Source organism: Cricetulus griseus, chromosome 5 (genome assembly GCF_003668045.3).
Source record: "Cricetulus griseus strain 17A/GY chromosome 5, alternate assembly CriGri-PICRH-1.0, whole genome shotgun sequence".
NCBI lineage: Eukaryota > Metazoa > Chordata > Mammalia > Rodentia > Cricetidae > Cricetulus > Cricetulus griseus.
In genome coordinates, this window is record NC_048598.1 from 189,982,700 (window position 1) to 190,003,433 (window position 20,734).

The 20,734-nt window shown below is 48.7% G+C and overlaps 1 protein-coding gene and 1 non-coding gene across 2 annotated transcripts; one reads left to right on the forward strand and one right to left on the reverse strand.

Moving 5' to 3' along the window:
- Positions 1-10,145: 10,145 nt before the first annotated feature.
- Glrx5 (glutaredoxin 5) lies at positions 10,146-18,615 on the reverse strand. Its single transcript, XM_027416472.2, is given in 3 exon segments — positions 10,146-10,734; positions 18,304-18,529; positions 18,532-18,615. Coding segments are annotated over 3 exon segments (471 nt in total). The 5' UTR covers positions 18,601-18,615; the 3' UTR covers positions 10,146-10,558.
- A 1,570-nt stretch (positions 18,616-20,185) lies between these two features.
- LOC113835808 lies at positions 20,186-20,461 on the forward strand. The gene has a single exon (XR_003485519.1).
- The last annotated feature ends 273 nt before the right edge of the window (positions 20,462-20,734 follow it).

Consider the following 20,734-nt stretch of genomic DNA (forward strand, 5'->3'; position numbering starts at 1 on the left):
ATTGGGTTCCCTTGGGGATCTGACATGGCTACATCCATTGACTAGAGAAGAGAGAGGAATCCCAGGCAAGAAACAGGAGCAGACAATTCAGGGCAAGTGGACAGGAGGGCAGTACCTGGCTGGAGGGAGTCTACTTGGAGGAGGGAGGCAACACAAAGCAGAGACAGGATGAGGAGAGCTGAGACCATTCCAGAAAACCTCACCCAGAAAGCACCTGGAGCCTTAGGGCCTGACTTTGCTTCTACCCTAAGCGCTCTGCATCCCGATCACTAAACACGTGAAAAAGTCATGCCCCAAGCTCTCGCTGCCATTCCTGTGCCTTGCCTGCCATAAGAGACCGTGCTCCCCAAACTGTAAGCCAAAATAAACCCTGCCCTCTCATACACTGCTTCTGTTGGACATTTTGTCACAGTGCTCAGAAAAGTAAATAATGCAGAGGTTGGCTGGCCTCAGTTAGGAAGCCTTGTTTGGACTCTCACATGTGCTTTCAGACATATGGTAGCTAGGACGCAGCCCGCTGAAGAATCTTCAAGGCTAGGAGGCAAAGAAAGCACACTGTGAGTTGCAAGTGGTTGTCAGCTGGGAGCTCAGCTGGAGTTGGCAGCCAGACTTCTCCATGTGATTCTTCTCCGCTCTCAGCAGCTGGGTTCCTGAAGACACTGTAGCATGAGCGAGCGCTCATGGAGACCCAGGCAGCAGCTGGAAGGCCTCCTAGGAGCTAATCTTAACCAACTCCTCTGCTGTTTCTGTGGCTGGCAGCACAAGTTGCCATAGGGAAAAGTAGACTCCATTTCTGAATGGGAAATTAATACATGTATTTATGCAATGAATGAGGACTGCCCGGGGTCAATTGCACGTATGTTTGCAGGTGCACATTTATGTAGAGGCCAGAGGGCAACCTGGGGTGTTCTTACTCAGACACTGTCCATTTTGTTTATTGAGATGTGGTCTTTGAGAACTTGGAATTTGAGTGACTTGGAACTTGAGGGAGCCTGGAGCCGTCATGGACATTGATATGTAACCCCAGGTATATATCAATGAAGCCATATATCCCTTCTACAAGGAGTAAGGGAAATAACTCTTTCTGGAGGATGAGAACCAGTTTCATGTGTTCCTAAGGAATGTTGTTGGCTTTTATCTACCTGCCAAAAACCCTCCTATAGTCCAGTGTGAGCTCATTTCTAGACATATGGACAGCCTGAGACTTGAGACCTAACAACTGGTACCTCCATCCATTTGAGCTCTGCCAAGAGGCCATTTCTCACTTTGAAACCACCTTGTCACTTGGAAAGCTCGTCCTCTGGTCTTCATATATGCACCGTAAACATCCCCTAAATTTTGCTTGGAACTGACACACACACACACACACACACACACACACACACACACACACACAATGCCCTAGATAACCTAGGTTCTGCTATGGGTGGCAGCAAGTCCGATTTAACAAGTCCTGCCTGTAACCTCAGTTCCAAAGAGGCCAGAGACAGAAGGCTCTCTCTTGCTTGCATCCTTCTCTGCCGAGAAATTGAAAGCCCTAGATTCAGGGAGGGACTTTGTCTCAAAGGAATAAATAGGTGGAGAGGGACCTACTGCCCTCTTCTGGCCTCTGCGTGTGTGCACAGGTGCAGGCAACTGCACACATGTGTGCACACACACAAATAAATCTTTATAAAAAGAATGAGTGAAAGACAGACTACAGACATCTAAAAGAAAGAAAAGCCAAGGGGGGTGGGAGTCACTAAGAATGGTGACCCAGCTCTGTAAACTCAGCTGTGGGAGGTAGAAGCAGAAAGATTGCCCGAGCTACATATCTGTCTATACCCCACTAGACAGGACTTAGGTGCACATCCCTAAAGCTTCAAGGGAGCTAGGGAATCTGGGAGATGTAGTCTTTATTGCTGAAAGTCTCCATCCAGCTAAAATGTCTGTTACAGTGAAAGGGAGAGGGGGTGAGGTTTAGCCACAAAGACATTAAGCAATCCTCCCAAAGCTATGCAGATAAATAATGCCAGTGCCACCATGTGGGTTCAAATGTCAGAGCCTGGCCTTGAAAGGGGAAAATTAATAAAAGTCTAAAACCCGGACTCCAAAGCCCAAATTAAAAAAAAAAAAAAAATAATAATAACACAAAAAAAATTCTTAAAGCTTCTCGGAGTTCCCAAAAGGCAGCGGCAGCCCAACAGACAAGGTTAAACAAAGATCCACTTGACTCAAGGCCTTAGACCAAATATCACACCCCTGAGTGGTGCTGACATTCCTCTAGTCCAAAGAGGATCGCATAGTTATCAATTGTAGAAGTCCCCAGCCCAGGAGACAATTAACAAACTCATTTCCTCTGCAGCATCCTGCTTAATTGCACCTTGCCTGAAGCATACAACCATTGTCCTGTCCTGTGTAACCACGGAAGTTTTGTAATCCCGGGGCTTCCAGCCCTACAATTTTTCCTTATAAAAACAACCCTCAGTCGAAAGTGGGCACCTCATTTGTTCCCGAACGAATGGGGTCCTTGCTGCAGCTCTATCCTCGGAGTCAATAAAGAAACCTTTGCCCTTGCATTCGGTGAGTCGTCTCCTTGTTGGCGGGGTTCTTTTTTGGGGTTCTGCAATCTTGGCACAACATCCTCAGCCATCCCACACCCCAGGATCCACGCCAAGTCCACCCACCATGTGTTTTGTAAATAAAGTTTGATTGGTATACTGCTATCCAGCCACCTACTCTCTCCTGCTGCTTTTCCCTGTACAGAGCCAGGCAGTTCCAGAGAAGGATAAATTTCCCTTCATAAAAGTTTCCAACCTTGTGCTATATTGATCCCTTCAGTGAAATACAGTATAGAAAATGACTGGCCCAGCTCTTGCCTGAGAACCAGCACTTAGACTACATTGTCAAGATGGGGCTGCTACTGTCATGATGGACAAAATCAGTAAAGGCATCAGAGCCAGCTGGAAGCCAGCATTGCCCAGGCTGCGTTCCAAAGGGGACCACTGTAGGGATTCAGGCATTGTGCTGGCCTGCCCCTGTCACCTGGCAGAATGCACTCAGGCAGCCCAGGATTACATGATTACTAGTCTGCGCGAAGGTGCAAAGGACCCCTTTCAAAGACAGACACCCCCCCACCAACTTAGCTCTCTTTCTGTGGTCTCTTTCCCATTTCCCTGGGGCAGACAGGACTTTTCCTGTCTCCCTCTTCTCTGTCCTCTCTGTCTCTGTGTCTCTCTCTGTCTCTGTGTCTCTCTCTGTCTCTGTGTCTCTCTCTGACTCTGTGTCTCTCTCTGTCTCTGTGTCTCTCTCTGTCTCTGTGTCTCTCTCTGGCTCTGTGTCTCTCTCTGGCTCTGTGTCTCTCTCTGGCTCTGTGTCTCTTTACCTTTTTTCCCTTCCCCCTTCCCTCCCCTTTCTAACAAAACTTCTCACTTAAGCTCTGTCTGCCTGCTCGGCATGTTTGTGTCCCCGCCCCCCCCTGTCCCCCCCCCCACCCACCCCCCACCCCCACCCCCGCTGCCTCGGTCAACCTCACCTGCCATGGAATCCACCAAGGTTCCCCTCAGTGCATTATCGTAATAACCCCTGTCACCAAGGTGAGGGCCTCAAGCAAGCCCTACCACCTGGGTCTGAGCCAGCTGAGAAGCACCAAAGCCCTGGGATCTCAGTGGGTGCAAGGGGAAGTGTCTCCTGCCAAAAGGAGCCCATGTTTTGCAGGGCTGGGGATAGACTGAAATTGCAGCTATTTTTCAATGCCTCGAATGTGTGTAGACTAGCAAAAGTTAAAAAGGGAATCTGTTGACAGAATGATTCTAAACTCCATGAGGAAGCTGGGGGGAAAATCACATAAGAGGAGACTGAAAAAGAAAAAGAGCTGTACCTAGTGGTACAGCCTGTGACCCAGAGACAAGGATCTTAAGTTCAAGGCCTACTTGGCCTATAGACTTAGTTCAAGGTCAACCTAGGCAACACAATGAGACCCTGTCTTTTAAAAAAAGGCCAGGGCTGTATTTATAACTCAGTGGTAGAGTTCTTGTTTAGTGTCTTGCTATATGCAAGACCTTGGTTCAACCTCCAGTAGAGAAATGAAAGAGAAAGGGATAGGGAATAAAGAAAGGGGAGGGAGGGGACGGAGGGATAGAGAAAAGAGATATGATACAGGGATTTTTTTTTTTTTTTTTTTTTTGAAACAGAGTTTCTCTGTGTAACAGCCTTAGCTGTTCTGGAACTTACTCTAGAGACCAGCCTGGCCTTGAACTCACAAAGATCTGCCTGCCTTTGCCTACCAAGTGCTGGAATTAAAGGTGTGTACCACCATACCCAGCAGTATATGGATTTCAAATTGTACCACTCCACAGTAGACTGGCACTACCCCCACTTGTAATATATGTAAACTATAGATATAACTCTTCTATATCCACAGTGTCCATCTCCTATTCATTCAAGTCCATGCCTAAATCTGAACCTGCAGGAATGGTTCCACTCTGAATTTAAATGTGAGAGGTTTAACTGACTCCTAGAGTCAGCTTTGTCTTTGGACAATAAGCCTTCAGGAAATGTTCAATGCATTCATGCCCTTATTAATTCTCTAGCAGGAGCTCTCCGGTGAGGAAACTGAGACCCAGAGAATTTAACTAGCTTATCCAAGTTAAGTGGCAGCCGGTCCATTTCCATCCCCAACCTTCCTCCCCTCTCTGCAGAACAGCTCTCAGCCTGAGGAGACCACTAGATGCTGGTCTGTTACATTGCCCACAGACTGATGTGACTGGTACCAAAATCCACTCTCTGGACCACTCTCTGGATCTTGCTCTGAGACCCCACTCTCAGAGCAAGATCCACTTCCATGAGAGGAAATAAGTATGCTCTATGGGGGATAATATGAATTCTAGAAAGAGGGGAATGTGTGTCTTAAGCTTACCAAGTACAGGAGGGAGCCAGGCGGAAGCCACCTAGGCAGAGAGAGACTCATTCTGGAAGCAACAGTGCCATCTTCTGGATTTCTGTGGTACAACCCCCCTGTGGCACCAGACCCAAAACATCCCAGGCAACCATCTTCTACTGTTGGGGATCAAATTTAAAACTACATAAGTGCTGGGTCCACTTAGAATTTAAGAGAAAGACATTTTTAATTGTTTAAAAAGCGTGTAAATTGATTCCTAATGAGACAAGACAGACATGCTTTCTGCCCTTCTGTAAGTTCCATTCGGTGAGCTTAGCTGTGCCGTTACCCACAGAGACTCACTCATATGCACACGGATATTTTGTTACACAAGGACTACAGGAGGCTGCAGCTTTGGAGCAGGTTCCCTTACTGGACCTCCAAAGCATCTGAAAATCACACCAAGCTTCACATCACCAAACCAAACCCCAGTCACCTGACAAAGCTTCTGAGGGATACAGGAGCTATGCAAGACAGTAGCTAAATTCCCAAGCAGCTTAGGGTCAGTTGGCACAATACTGACGTTTTCTGCCTTAATCCTTCCCGAAAGGTCACCCTATATTGATCAACCCTTTGTTTCCTGTTCTGTCTCCTGGTCTTATAACCAGGGAAGTCCTGGAGCTGGCCGAGCTGCTCGTTTGTCTCGGCTTTCCTTTCATCAGCCTTTGTCTGGGACACCAACCTCTCCGCTGCACCCAGAACATTACACTACCTAATGAGACACAGCACTGACCGTTGAAGCCCACACATAAGACAATTAAAATATCCACCTCATTCAGCTGTTTTAAATGATGCCCGAATGTATGTGTGCCTGTAGACTGTGCACGTTTGTGTCCAAACACATGTACCTGGAGTCGCATAGGCAAGCCTGGCTTAGGTGTAGGTGGACGTCATGAGTAAGTTATGGAATAAAAGATGACACAAGTTCTGGAGGAGTGGTAGAGGCTTGCTCTCCAGCCAGGGTAGTAGATAAGGTTTCTTGGTGTAAAGAAGATAACCACATGAAAGTCACTATGCAGGAGTTTCTAGAACCTGGGTCTGAGCCGTACACACAGCGTGCCCAGCGAGAATGTGCACCCAAACACTGGTGCACACTCATAGCTCTCACTGGAGGCTGGTCTCTGAACTCAGCTGTGGGTCACTGCCTCCTCGAGACCACACTGATAGAGCAGGTCCTTACCGGGTGCTCTGGCCTGAGATCATTTCCCCGAGGAGACAACTCTGTCTCCTTCATTGATGTGTACGGGGCTAGGGACACCTCACACCCAGCTGAACCGTGACTGTCCACTCCCAGTGCCTGGCTCCTAGGTCCTCCTTTCGCTTCCTGAGGGCAGTGGGAGATTGCATCACAGGCATCACATTGCTGACTCGTGGGAGGCAGAAAGAGACATTCAGGTTAGAGGAGTCCGACTCTGTCAGGTCCAAAGGAAACTCCACTCCCCCAGATTCTGGCAGTTAGACAAATGCTGGCATTTCTGAGGAGCTTGTGAGGCTTGTCTAATAAAGGAGTCAGTTCTCTTACCACTGGCAGAGGGACAAATGGTTATCTGTGGTGCCTATTAGCATATCATAGTATACCAAAGTGCACACTGGCTCCCTCACAATTGCGACTTCCTGGCTCTTCTCACCCGTCCCCAGCTGCTCATTCTCCTTATGACCTGTTACTTGGGGCATCCTCTCACTTGCCCCACTCTTGGTTGTCTCTTTCTCTTCCTCTCTTGCTCTCCCCCTCTCTCTTCCATCATGGCCCAGTCCAGTCTACTGCTTTCTCTCTCTGCTCTGGATTCTTCCAGATGCCTTTGGCTGTTCTCTCCCTCACGTCTACAATAAAAAACCTTCTGCTTACCCACGCCTTGGAGCAGTCATGTCCTCAGGTTATACTGGGGTACCAAATCAGGTACTGCAGCCCCAGGGTCTCCTCCCTACACCCTGTGGATCCTGAGGGTGCACATATTCAAGTTGGTCCTATGGGCAGGTGTGGGTGCTAGTCCTGTGGCCATCCATTCCTCTCCAGAGCCCCAGCAGCCCTTCCCATGGAAACTTTTTGGTACAGGATCCCCAAAGAACACATGTCCATTAAAAGCATTAAAGGAGGGGCTGGAAAGACAGCTCAGAGGTTAAGAGCACTGACTACTTTTCCAGAGGTCCTGAGTTCAATTCCCAGCAGCCATATGGTGGCTCACAACCATCTATAATGAGGTTTGGTGCCCTCTTCTGGCGCGTAGGTATATATGCCAGAAGACTATATACATAAAAAATATATACATAAATTTTTTTTTAAAAAAAAATGTTCACTCTTGGGCTGCAGATATGGCTCCACAGACAAACATGAGTACTAACTACTCTCACAGAGGACCTGAGTTTGGTTTCCCAGCACCCAAGTGCTGTGGCTCACAACTGCCTTTAACTCTAGCTCCATGGGATCAGACGTATTCTAACCTCCTCGGGCGCCCACATCACACACACATACTCCCACCTAGACACACACATATAATTAAAATTTTTTAAATCTCAAAAAAAAGGGCTTTAAATCTTAAAAAAAAAAGTTTGTAGGAATAAGTTCTCTCCTTCCTCCATGTGGGTCCTAGGGATAGAATACAGATCATCAGGCTTTGTAAGCAAGCACCTTTACCTGCTGAACCATCTTGCTGGCCCTAAAATCCATCTTCAATGCACCGCTCAGTGATAATCGCTATTGGGACGTGGATCTGTATTCTTCCCTCTTCCCCCAAAGTCTACGGGAATTGATTGGTGTTTTTTAAACCTAGACTTTAAACATTCACACCATGCTTGAGTGTGCATATGTCTATTATGTATGCTGTTAAAATGTTTTAAAATCATTAAATATTTTCAAAGTCATGATGCTGTTTTGGTGATTGTAAAATGTTCTGTAATTCACTCAGCAAGTATCTCATTGTGACCGTCACTATTTCTTCATTCCTTTTGTCATATTGAGCTTCCCTCTGATAATTACATTAACCCTTTTGTGCATCCATTGTTATTAAAAGCATCTTTTTGCAGAAAAAAAAAAGGGGGCTGGAGAGATGGCTCAGAGGTTAAGAGCACTGGCTGCTCTTCCAGAGGTCTTGAGTTCAATTCCCAGCAACCACATGGTGGCTCACAACCATCCGTAATGAGATCTGGTGCCCTCTTTTGGCCTGCAGGGATACATGCAGATAAAATACTGTATACATAATAAATAAATAAATATTAGAAAAAAATGATGGCCGGGTGTTGGTGGCACACGCCCTTAATTTCAGCACTCGGGAGGCAGAGGCAGGTGGATCTCTGTGAGTTCCAGACCACCCTGGTCTTCAAGAGCTAGTTCTAGGACCGTCTCCAAAGCCACAAAGAAACCCTGTCTCGAAAAAAAAAAAAAAAAATGTTCACTCAACATAACTTCAATTTCTAAAGTGACTAATGACATATGATTTGGAAAGTGTGACAAAAATCCAATATAGTCACAATGGCATACACCACACATCTGTGTGAAGCTATCTAATGTTCCTAGAGAACTGGGTGTGATTCTGTTTGTACAAGGAACTTGTGTTTCCCTGTTTAATCCTCACAGTGACCTCTAATTATGCCGACCCCGGAGTTATTGAGACTCACCTGAGATAATATCTTCAATTTTCTACTTGGCAAAGGTGTGCAAATCATAAAGAAAGCATTCTTAGTTAACTTCTGGAAGGAACATTGCACTTCTTACAGGGAGGGCTTCAAGAGGGCACATTCTGGGTGACTCTGATAGGATCTCATGGATGCCCAGGCTTTGGGCAGATCATCCCCTGGCAGCCTGTTCTAGTGCAGCCAGTATCCTAGAGAGGATGCTTACAGTGCTGGTGTGCTAATATGATCCTTATCATTCCTGTTTTCGACAAAGGAGCCTTACGGAATACAGGCCGATCCAGGGAAAAGGCCAAAGCAGCAATAATGGAAAAGCAACTCAGCCCACAGCTAGTGTGACAGCAAGGGACAACTGCAGCATACTGATGTGTGTGACCCACGGCCTGGCATTTGTGCTTAGGCAGGAAAATCAGCTGCTAATGGTGTTCTTCCCAGAGGACATGGCTGCCAACACAGGCAGGATCCTGAGCACAGTCCCTCTTCTGGGCTCCTTCTTTACCTGCTGAACAAAAGGCTTCCAAGGGGTTCTAAGTCCTGTGAGGCATCCAGGAAGGCTCAGCTCAAAAGAAGTGAGTATGCAATCAACACAATTAACACCTTCACAGGATAGTCATTGTAGAGGGCTGTCATCTTCTGATCTGGCTCACAGGTCCCTAGTGAGATGGGGGAGGGGCGGTCTTGGTCTGCAGCTTCCCTTCCCTTCTTGGGGGAATCCCAAACCCTGGGAGGCCAGCAGGAGGCCCATTCACCCTTCCTTCAATCCTATCTCGGGAAGAGAGTGGAGCTCAAGATGACTAAACATACAAAGCCCTAAAATAGCTTTTGGGAGGTCAATATTCATTCTCTGTGCCCTTTTCATGGACAAAGGCAGCCTTCCTCCTGCCTTTGTGACTTCTAGGCAATGCTGTCTGGCTCCTGGAGCCTGAATGTGGCCTTGGGCAGAGCCAGACACACTGGGAGAGAAGTGCTTCCTTCCCATGGATGGGGTTAGGAGTCAGGTCCTCCACTCTAGCCTCTGGATGGATCAACCCTGGAGAAGTCCCACCAAGATACTATGCTAGATGGACACAGGTCCAATCAATTCCTCTTTTTCACGGAATAAAAAGAGGCCAGCTGATGCCTGCTCCCCATTAGCTACTGTCACGGGCTCCAAGAGTAGGGGTGGAGGGTTCTCCTCTCATGTCCACATCCCTCCAGCACAGTGTCACACCTGGCTCCATGGCACACACACTGTACCTACACTACCTAGTAGCCTAACGGTGAATATGAGAGATACTGCTAATGAATTATTCACAATAAGAGGACATAGGTCAGATCTGGGGCTGTACCTCTGTTGGTCAAGTGTTTATCTGACATACCAGAAGGTGAGGCAAGAGATCTTAAATTCAAGTTTACCCCTTGGCTAGGTAAGGAGTTCAATGCCAGCCTGGGCTGTATAGAAAGAAAGACAGAAAGGTGAGTGGGTGGGGGAGTAAGAAGCAGAGGGCAGGAGAGAGAAATGTGTGTGGGGGGGGGAATGAAGACAAGACAAAGGATAGGTGGCTGACCCTCGACATCCTACAGATCTATACTTGTTCAGGGAATTTCTCAAATACACATGGTCTGTGTTGGCAATTTATTTAAAAAACAACAACACTCCAGCCATCACATTTTCTTCTCTGTTCATCATTTCCCTTATAGAAGAAGTTACAAAAACATCAGGGGGTTTTGCCATCTTTACAACCCAACCCACAAGAGTCAGGAATGACTCCTGAACCAGGCAGAGAATAAAAGACAATATAAGAACAAATTTGGGTTACAGCAACACCGGATTACAATGCCAATTTACAGGGCAGTGGTTACAAGGAAGTTCACCATAGGGGATTCTGAGCCAAAGGCCAAGTAAAACCACTGCCTGCTTGCAAGGCTGGAGGCCCAGTGCAAGCACCCACAGCACAGGACATGACTCGGTAAGGCTTTTCTGGCAGCGAATGTGATGAAGAGGGCACTCTGCTCAGCGAGGACCTGGAGCCCTCACTTTGAGTCTTGGTTCTTCTCATCTATCAGGGCAGAGCGGATTCCCAGCTTTTTCAGTTCCTCCACCAGGTCCCCATTCTGGTGCATCTGCAGAAGGATGTCACAGCCCCCCACAAACTCGCCATTGAGGTACACTTGCGGGATGGTAGGCCAGTTGGAATAGTCTTTAATACCTGTGGAGAGATGGGAGATGCATCACTGAAACAATCAGGAGGGAGTGAACCTTCCACCCACCCAGGCTCTCCCAGGTGTCCCCACCCCCACCCCCCACCCCCAGCAATGAGTGTCAGAGACAAATGGACAGCACATCGCTTGACAGGTTGGTCACAGAGTCCCTCAGCTTCTCTTTCAACCTTCAGCCCCTGAGGTTTTCATGAGAATCAGTTAAGGCTCTTGGTAAAACAGTGACACATCAGCCAGGGAATGGAACTGTCTAACCAAGGCACGTGAAACAGGCCAAGCTATAATTATCCACACAGGTCATGTTTTCAGGAAAAAAAAATGTCCCAGCTTCGTTCCCAATGTGCTGTGAAATGTGGATCCACCCGAACTCACTGGCTGACTGGGTGACCCCACCTCTGCCTTCTTCCTGCAGCTCCGAGTGGTGGGGGCCATCCCTGACCTACACTCAAGATGCCGAGTGGATATTACCTTTGAAGATTGCCAAGAAGCACAGAAAACCCCTGGCCTATGGCTGCAACTCCTAAGCCACATGTTCTCAGCTCCCTGGATAGGCTGAGCCTAGTGACAGATATAGGTATATAGCCCAGGGTGATTAGTATGGCTGCGTGCATGCGTGCGTGTGTGCTCACATACACATACACACAAAATAAATGTAACAAAAATTTTTTGAAGGTCTGGGAATACATAGCTCAGTAGCTAGCTAGCTAGCTAGCATGAGTGCGAGCCCCTAGGTTCAATTCAGAAACAAACAAATTAACAAAGACATAAATACTATTGCTAGTGTTTTCAAATGGTCAAAATGTGCATACAAACACACAAAGTGAGCAGGTGCTTCCAAAAAATACAATAGTACAGGTATCTAAAACCCAGCCACAGTGGGCTTTTTAATGCAGATAAACTTACTCTTACTACTATATCAATATTTGTTTTCCAAATAAAATTACCAATTTGTGTTACATCACAATGGTCTCAGGAGACAATATATTTTCCTTTTAAAACTTAAACATTCTGAGTTTGCTGTAAATAACAGTGCTGGAAGGAGCCCGAGTCACAGCTTTTATCTTGCTTCTCCAGACAGCGAACACTGAGAGATGGTGACAGGCTGGGTGTGGTTGCACTTGTAAAGCCAGCACTCAGCTAAGGCTGGCCTGGACTTCACAGAGGGGTCCTCTCAAGAATGGGAGGGGGCTACAATTGAGGGCAAATCCTAGCAGCCTTCACAGTATCAAGTAACTAGGCACATTACACTACCTGCAGAGTCCAAGGCTTGTGTCATATTGACGTGGGTGGGGTGCCATAGATCCCCAAACCTACTCAGTACATGGGTCATGTGGATTTCTTTCTTGTTTGCATTTTAAACTTGACCCTCAAGTACAAACAGCCTATAGATCAGTTGCAAATCTTTTCCTTTATGACTGGGGTGGGGTGTGGGAATGAAGAACCATTTAAACACAAGCTCCCACTCAGTCTCCTGAACCGAACCATTGCTGTCTCTGTGTTTTACAGCTCTGCTTTCCTCCACAGGAAACACTGACTCTTGCTGAGGGTCCACTGCTTTGAAACATCAAAATGAATATGTTTGCTGCCTGAGGACCACCCCAAGCCACACTGAACTCTAAACAGTGTCACTGATTTTAGTAAAAACCTTTGCTGGAAAAAAGAATGAATTGTTTTCCATCATCATCATCATTTATTTCCAAAGGAGGAGGGGCTTTCTTTGGCTTTTGCCCTCTGATATAGTCCATCAGGGAAGGGACGTCACGGTGGAGGAAGCGGGAGGCTAGCTGGCCAGGTGGTAGTGATTTTATAGTGCCTCACATCACCCAGGTGCTAGGCTGGTCCCACATGTAAGGCTCTGCTACTGAGGACTGTGTTCCTGGGGGGTCTTCCACCAGAACACCCATCACCTAGCTGCCAACAAGTGGCTCTCAGACCAGACACTGTAGCAGTTCTACTCTGCCTACTGTCTTCCCTCATGACAGACATTTCAAGAACTCTGCCTCAAGGACAAATGGCAGTATCTTGGCAGTCAGTATTCAGGGTGCCACACACTGACTGATGGGTCATTGGGATTGTTTTTGCTGCTGTTGCTTGCTGGGAGGTTTTTTTGTTTTGTTTTTGTTTTAGCTCAATCTGGCCTGGAATTCCATATGTAGTCCAGGCTAGCCTCAAACTTGCAGCTACTCCTGCCTTAGCCTCCAGAGCGCTGTATCTGCAGGTGTGAGCCACAAACCCTGGCTTTTATGACCTTCACTAGTTCTGGTGACATCTGATCCTTCTCAGAGAGTAAAGTGGGCAACTTCCAGTAATGAAGACCATCGTCCATACCTGAAACACTAAAATGGACCATAAGGATTGTTTAAACATGGCTTATTTACTTCCCAGTTAGTTTTCAAAAACTGCAGCATTTAGTGACAGTCAGGTAGGAACTCATGAAAATTAGAGAATCAGACCAAGAACAGGTTTTAGTGCTAATCACGTTGTCTACAACAGTGATCAAACTCAGGACCGAGTGCTGAGACACTAAACAGAGACACTAGCATAAGTGCTGAGAGACTCAGGTCACATTTCACTGCTCCATCAAAAACAAAAAACAGGAAGACAAGCAATCAACACTCCCAGGCTGAGATGGCTGTCCCCAAAGTACTCGCCCTGAATCATGAGGACTTGAGTTTGAGACCCCAGAACCCATGTGAAAGAGCTGGGCACCAAAGCTCATGCTGTAATCTCCCAGCTCTAGAGGCAGAGCTAGGAGGGTCACTGGGATTTGCTGGCCAGCCAGTCTGGCTCCAGGTTCAGTAAGGGACCCTGCCTCAAAATCAAGGTGGAGTGACTGAGGAAGGCACTTGACATAGACAGACTCTGGTGTCCACACCCCAGGCACTTGTACCCACATACATGTGCCTGCCTCCTCAGCATTACAGCTTATCAAGCCAGAAAAAATAAAATGGAGAAAATACATGTAAAAAGTCCCCTGCTCTGTCCTTTTTCAGAAGGTGCTTTCCACACTGAAGCACTTCAGCAAATGACATTGTCTTGGTTTTCCTAGTCCTTGGAAGAGGTTCACAGTAGAACTTCAGGTGTGGACTAGTTCTCAAGTCACATACCAGGCTCTGTGATCTTAGGTGTGCCACATTGTAGGGTTACATTTCCTTCCTTTCTCCCACCTTGGAGACTAAGGGATCTCAGCATGGATACAGCAGAGTCTCAGGAGAGGAGAGCAAAGGCTGGGAACAGAGTAGACAAAGCTCAGGCACACAGGCTAGCAGAGCGGGCTCACTGGCCTCTGGATACAGCCCTGTCTGTTTCCTCAGCTGCAAAGTGGAGCTACGCTGCCTTGCAGATTTAATGAGAAGACCAGACGATATGTAATTGGTGAAATGATTTACTTCCTATCAGAGTGGCTAGGGATTATGGAGGTACATGTACCACCACCACCACCCTTCCATCAAGGGTCTGTCTTCTCTATTTGTCACAGAAGGGCTTTTCTGGGCAACACAGTAAAAAGAAAGCATGGGGAAAGAACACAGGAATGATACAAGCTGGGTATTCCGCACAGTAAGAGGAAAGTAGCATTTGCAGAGCTCAGGGTACAGAACTTCACACTCTTTAAGGATTTTCCATACATAATCCTATTTAACCGCTACAGACCTATAATATAATTATCCTTGTTTGAAAGATGCTGTTAGGGTTCAGAGAGCCTAAGTAACTCGCCCAAAGTCACAGAGTTAGCATGTGGTGGATCCAGGACAGCTTCCAGGTTTCTAAAGTCTAAAGTCAGCCTCGGAACCCTTGTACCCTCCCCACAGCTTGTCCTGCGCACATCTATGCACAGGGACTGACTTACACCTTTGACATCAGCATACATAGACAGTACAGTGCCATCAGTACTCTTTGCCACTTACTTTTTGACCAAGTGTGTTTCTGATATTTAGTCATGGCAAGTACACCAGGATCTAGTTTGTTTTAAACACAGTATAGTTTTACCCTACAGCACTGAATTACCATCTGCTAATCCAGTCTAACAGACCAGGATCCCATCCTGTGGGTTCGTCTCCATCACAAGTCACGTTGTCATGAACACCTTACACATGTATCCTGTCTTACTGGGGCGCCTCTAGGGCCAGGGGTAGCAAGCTGGCATCAGGCTAACCCTCTTCCTGAATTTGCAAATAAAGTTTTATTGAATTCAGTTTGCTCACTGATTATACAGCATCCAAGTCTACTTTCAACCTTCAACAACAGAGCAATGAACAAGATGGGGACCTGGGAGCCCACAGACCTCCTGGCCCTTCACAGAGGAAGTATGTCTCCTCCACTCTAGACTATCTCTCTGGAAGAAGGGAAACAGCTCTGCTCATCTCCAATACACTGACTGTTACAATTCCAAAGTGCTGGTGACAGATACCCACAGCACATGGCTTGGCCCACAGAAGGGCACACACACAATTGAGAATCCAACCTCCAATATTTGCCAGAGTAGTAAGTGCCTAACTATTGCCTTGAATGCTCAGGCACTGCTTCATGAACACAGGCCATGGGGAAGAGAACTGGGAGAAGGGTGCAGAAGAAAAGTAAGATTCAAGGAGCTTCTAAAAGACATGACAGCCAGTGAGAAACTATGGGTGACAGCAGCTAACAGGGAAGACTCCAAATGTCCCAACACCAGAACATCACCATGTCCAAAGTGACAGCCAGGCCAGCTACTTGATGGTGTTATGTAATGTACACACATATGGCAATGTCACATAGGCTTATGTGTCAAAAAGTTTACAAGTTATAAGGACAAGAAAAAATAGGCTAAGAGTTATGCATTTATTAACATTCAACCTCCTAATCTGGCAGGCACCATTCCTGATGTAAAGAGGACATGGGGATGGACACAGGACTGTGAGAGCACTCACAGAGGAGTCTGCGATGTGTTGTGTGACTGTGACCTGACTGTGGTGTGACTGTAATGCTAGTCCTCAGTCGCAACAACAGTGACAGAAAGCCTGCCCAGCTCAAGTGGCATTCCCAACACCACAGGCTATTTATTGCATAAGCCCCTGCCCTCCACAGGGTGAAACGCTGTGTGCAGACAGGCAGGATCTCACGATGCCAGCAGTGACAAGCCCAAGGAACCATGAGGCTACATTGTGTCCTGAGTTCCTCAAGAGCCCTGTGGCTGTGGCCTGTGTGTACCCCAGGTAATAAAAGTAAGGACCAGAAAGTCTCTGCACCACACTTCCTGGATCCTGGGTTAGAACCAGGGCCCTTTGGGAAATTCTGACACAAGGGACAAGGAAGGGCCGATGCTACAGAGGCCCCATGCTGCAGTAGGACAGGTAGGAGGGCACCTCCTTGCCTGGCAAAGCGAAGATGAGCTGCCTGCCTCCCTGCCCCTTAGCAAACACAGGGTGTAGACAACTACTTGAAGAGTCTCCACACGGTAAAGGCCTAACCTGGCTAACAAAGGCCCCAGTGGGGGAGCACACTCACATCACCCCGCCCAGTCCAATGTCAGCCCTCCGCTAACTTCACTTCTCTAAGCCACAGGAGATACATGCTTAATTGTTTGGATAACACATTTATTAACCACATTAACAAGCCAATGAAATCAACAGTCAAGAAATGGGAGGGTTGTGGCTGGGCATGATAGCTCACACCTGTAATTCCAGCACTTGAAGGCAGCAGGATCAATTCAAGTTCTGGGGTAGCCTGATCTATACAGTGAGTTCTAGGCCAGCTTGGCTAGCCTGTCTCAATAATAATAATAATAATAATAAATTGAGTAATAACAACAAAATATCAACTCAAAAAAGGAAGGGTTAAATTCTTCTCTCATTTGAGCACCTAATTACACAGATCAGAGGTCAGATGCTTGAGATGGAAGACAGCAAACCTCTTGCTTTTAGTACTCATATTAGTTGTATTCCATTACAGCCTGCCGGTAGTTACACTACACCAAGGAACATAAATTCTAAACCAAAGACCCTCAGACTTCATATTAAGCAAGATATCCACAAAACAACTGTCTGCTAAGATCGTGCTTGCAGGGCGACTGTGAGTAGGTCCCAGTTCAGACTGCAGAGTCGGTGCTTATCTTCCCCAGCAAGGAGCCACCCCTGACCCAAAACTACAGCTTGTCCTGAGCTAGATAACCCCAGAGCCTCACAAACAGCCAGTGTTAGCTGAGGAGGAAAACATGGAGTTCTGAGCATAATGCATGGTAGCATTAACTTGCCTTCCTTCTGCTTTACCCTGGAGCTTGGCCATCAATACGATCACAGAGAGCAAATGTGGGGTTGGCTAAATGAGACAACATGGAGAAAAGCACTTTGGAAACCATCAAGTTTGATAATACAGTAGCGGCCATTTAGTGGGTGCCTTTGGTGCCAACTGTTATGTACAGTGTATGAGGAGATAGGGGAGTTCCCACAATGCAGTGCAGTCTGGCCTTGAACTGGTGATCCTCCTGCCTCAGCCTCCAGAGTGCTGGGAGTACAGACGTTGAGTTACTAGTCCAGCTATATTTTTTATTTTCTCGTTTCCTCGTGGACTCTGCCAGGTTCGGTGTCATAATCTTCACTTTACTGAGAAGGAAATGCAGTTGGGCTGTACTGCGGACGGACCACAGAAGATCCCAAGCCAAATCTGCCTTCCACAGCCCCCAGCCCACGTCATCAAGAAGGGCCATGTGAGGAATGGCTGTAGTCAGTAATTTCAAACGCTGAACACTCCATTCTAACACAGAAAAGTCTCCTTTGGGCAGGGTGATCAAACCAGAGCACTAGGTCAGGAAGATGGGGAAGGGGGGTTACTCAGTACCTGGAACTAGAGCACAGGCTTCCCCAGATTCCACTGCCGGAGGAAGGGAGCAGCTTTCCCATTACTCGGCCTACCTTGACCAATTCTTGCCTGGCCTTTCTCCTCCCCACTCAAGAGCAAGCAGAAGACTGAGTAGGGTTACCTGGGAACTCAGGGCCAGTGAAAAGTCACAGGTCTGGCTGGAAGTTCCGTCTTCTGTCCCTCGGGCCCCAACCTCGAGGCAGTTTGTTAATCTGGTGGGGGTCAGAAGTCGTGGCGGCTTCCTCTTCCCTCTGAGTCTGTCCCGAGCCCCAGCCCTCACACACTGCCCTTCTGTGCTACAGTATCTAAAACCCAAAGTTCGTGTCTTTCCCCCAAAATCAGATCCCGACGCTAGTCCAGCTGGACTATGGTGCAACCCTCTCTGCAGCAAGAAGCCAGTCCCTGACACTCGAGGCCAGCCTTTGACCTCATCGGGCACACACGGGCAAACCTGAAACAGTGCCAGTCCCTCACTGAGCAAGTAGGCCGCTGGCTTCCAAGACCCTCAAACCGTCCCCAGTGTGCCAACAAGTCGCGGGTACTCGCGGCGGGTCCCCCTCAGCAAGCTGACCCGGGGAGGGGTCATGCTACCGACCACCCTCTTCCGCCGCAGCCAGAGACGACAGCTCGCCCCGAGGTGAGGAGACGCGAACCCCCCAGCCCGGGTGGCTCTTCGGGGATGTGCTCAAGTTCACCGCGCCCTCGCCGCCGGATCCCACGGGCCTGACCTTGCCGCAGCTCCGGGTCGTCCAGCACGTTGTAGGCCGCGTAGTCGCGGACGCCGTGCAGTCGCAGGATCTGCACCACGGCGTTGCTGAAGCCGCACTGGGGCTGCTCGGGCGTCCCCTTGAGGAACACCACCACCTTGTCCTTCTTCACCAGCGCGTCCAGCTGCTCCGCCTGGCCGCCCGAGCTCGCCGCCCGCACGCCCACCCCTGGCAGGCCGCCGCCGCCGCGCCACCGCCGACCGCACCGCGCCCCCAGCGCAGCAGAGCCGCCGCCGCCCGGCTCAGGGACGCGCTCATGCCCGCTCGCTACCCACCGCCTCTGCCGCCACCCCGGGGCTTACTGCGGCCGCGGCGTACGGCCGGCCCACCAGAGGCTCTCATTGGACAGACTCCGGGCTGAGTCTCGTGATTGGACAGGACTGGCTCCATTCCACCAATCATATCGCCCACACCGTGACGGGGGGCCGTCCCTGGAAGCCGCGTCCTACAGGCTCGCTAGTGAGCGTGGACGGCCGCTGTGCGTGCTGATTGGACACACTGGACGTCCATCAGAGTCACGCAGAAGGCCTGAAGGGCAATGAGAGGCGCGACCTCACGGGGGCGGTCGAGGCCTGCCGGGATACACCAGGATGACAGGACGGGCGCTGGGCGGGGCTTCTGACGCCCGAGGCACGCCGGGAAGGAGTCCCTTGCAGACGCAGGTTCCGCTTCCGTTGGCGGCGGCTGATTGCTACGGTAACGCGGGGAACCGAGGTGCGGTGGGCCTCCGCGCCTCACCGGCCGAGGTGAGCCGCGAACCTGGCGCGTCCAGCCCTGCCCGGGGCTCCGGCCTCGGACCCATCGTGCACGTGGACGGCCAAGCCGTGCCCCGCTTGGCGTGGGATGCCTCCTCTAGCGTGGTTTATTTTTTTTTTTAAGCATAAAAACGTAATTCCCGTGTGTACGTATGATGCGCGTGCATGCACCTGCCACAGCGTGGGAGGGGAAGTCGGAAGACAACTTTGTGTGGTCAGGACCCCACTCCCGCCTTTTACGAGGGGCCCGGGGATAGAACTCGGGTAAGTACCGTTGCCTGCTGAGCCTCCAGAATGGTGTTCCCAGAAACGAGTAAAGCGGGGCTGGAGAGATGGCTCAGAGGTTGAGAGCGCCGACTGCCCTGCCAGAGGTCCGGAGTTCAATTCTCAGCAACCACAGGGTGGCTCACAACCATCCGTAATGAGATCTGGTGTGCAGATACACATGGAAGCAGAATATTGTATACATAATAAATAAAATCTTAAGAAAGAAAGAAGAAGAAAGGTGTAAAGCGCGCTAGCGGTGGGATGGCTGGCTTCGGGGCCTCATAACTCTTTGTCCCCGCCTTAGAAAGGGCTATTGAACAAACTAGGAAATTGATGGGTTGTTACCGTGGCCTTTGTCTGCAAAGTGCCGGCACTCTAGAGGCTGAGACAGGAAGATCTGCTCTTGAGGGTTCTAAACCACCCCGGGCCATATAACAAGACCCTTTTAAAAACGGGAAACAGGAAGTGTGAGGATATAGCCAGGTAGCAGATCGCTTTTCTAGTGTAAATGGCATCCTGAGTTCCATCCCTAGCTCATGCGCTCATGCACACAAATAATAGTGTTCTGTCCGTGATTTCCGGAGCAGGTGATGCTGGCCACAGGGTGGAGTTCTTGCACAAAATGTACTGGCATATCTGCTTATGTTGCTGCAGAAAAGTGAGAATTACTTATAAGAAAGCAGAAAGCCCATTGCTTGCTCTGCTGTCCACTGTACATATTGCTTGACATGGCCTTACCCCCTAGAAGAGCTCGGGACATGGTCAGTACTCTTACACATGGATCTGGATCTTGGCCAGCAGGACTTGGTGGCATGCCCCCTGATCTGTAGTCTTGGACCTGCGCTGGGTTGGTGGTACCCTAGAGCACACCAGACTTGCAGAAACAGCATACTCCAGAGGAAGCTGAGGCATGCCTGCTCAAGAGCCATCAGTTCCATGTGCAATTTTCCTCTGATAGGTTCTGGGTACTGTTGCCACGGTGATGATGGCTGTGCTGTGCCATTGTCGATCCACCAACAGTCAGAGAAGCTTTGCAGTCAAGATATTGTTTAGCAGACGGAGTGGTTTCTGTTGGACACTTAAGTACTGCTACAAAACCTCCAGTTACTAAGGATGTTGCTGCAGGTGACCTGTTTGCATCTGGGGAGTGAGTGAATGTAAAAGCAGAAAGTCCACACAAGTGAGCCAGGGGGTCTACTAAATCATGGCTCAGCGGGAAACCTGAGCCAAGTAAAGTATGAAGACAGATGGGGACAGTGCCCCGCGCCTTCCTTGTCAGTCAGTGTTGTGGATGCTTGCTCTTTTTTTCTAAATGGCAAACCTGAAATTGATATCTTTTTATTTTGCAGACCTTTTGATCCCAGGTACCA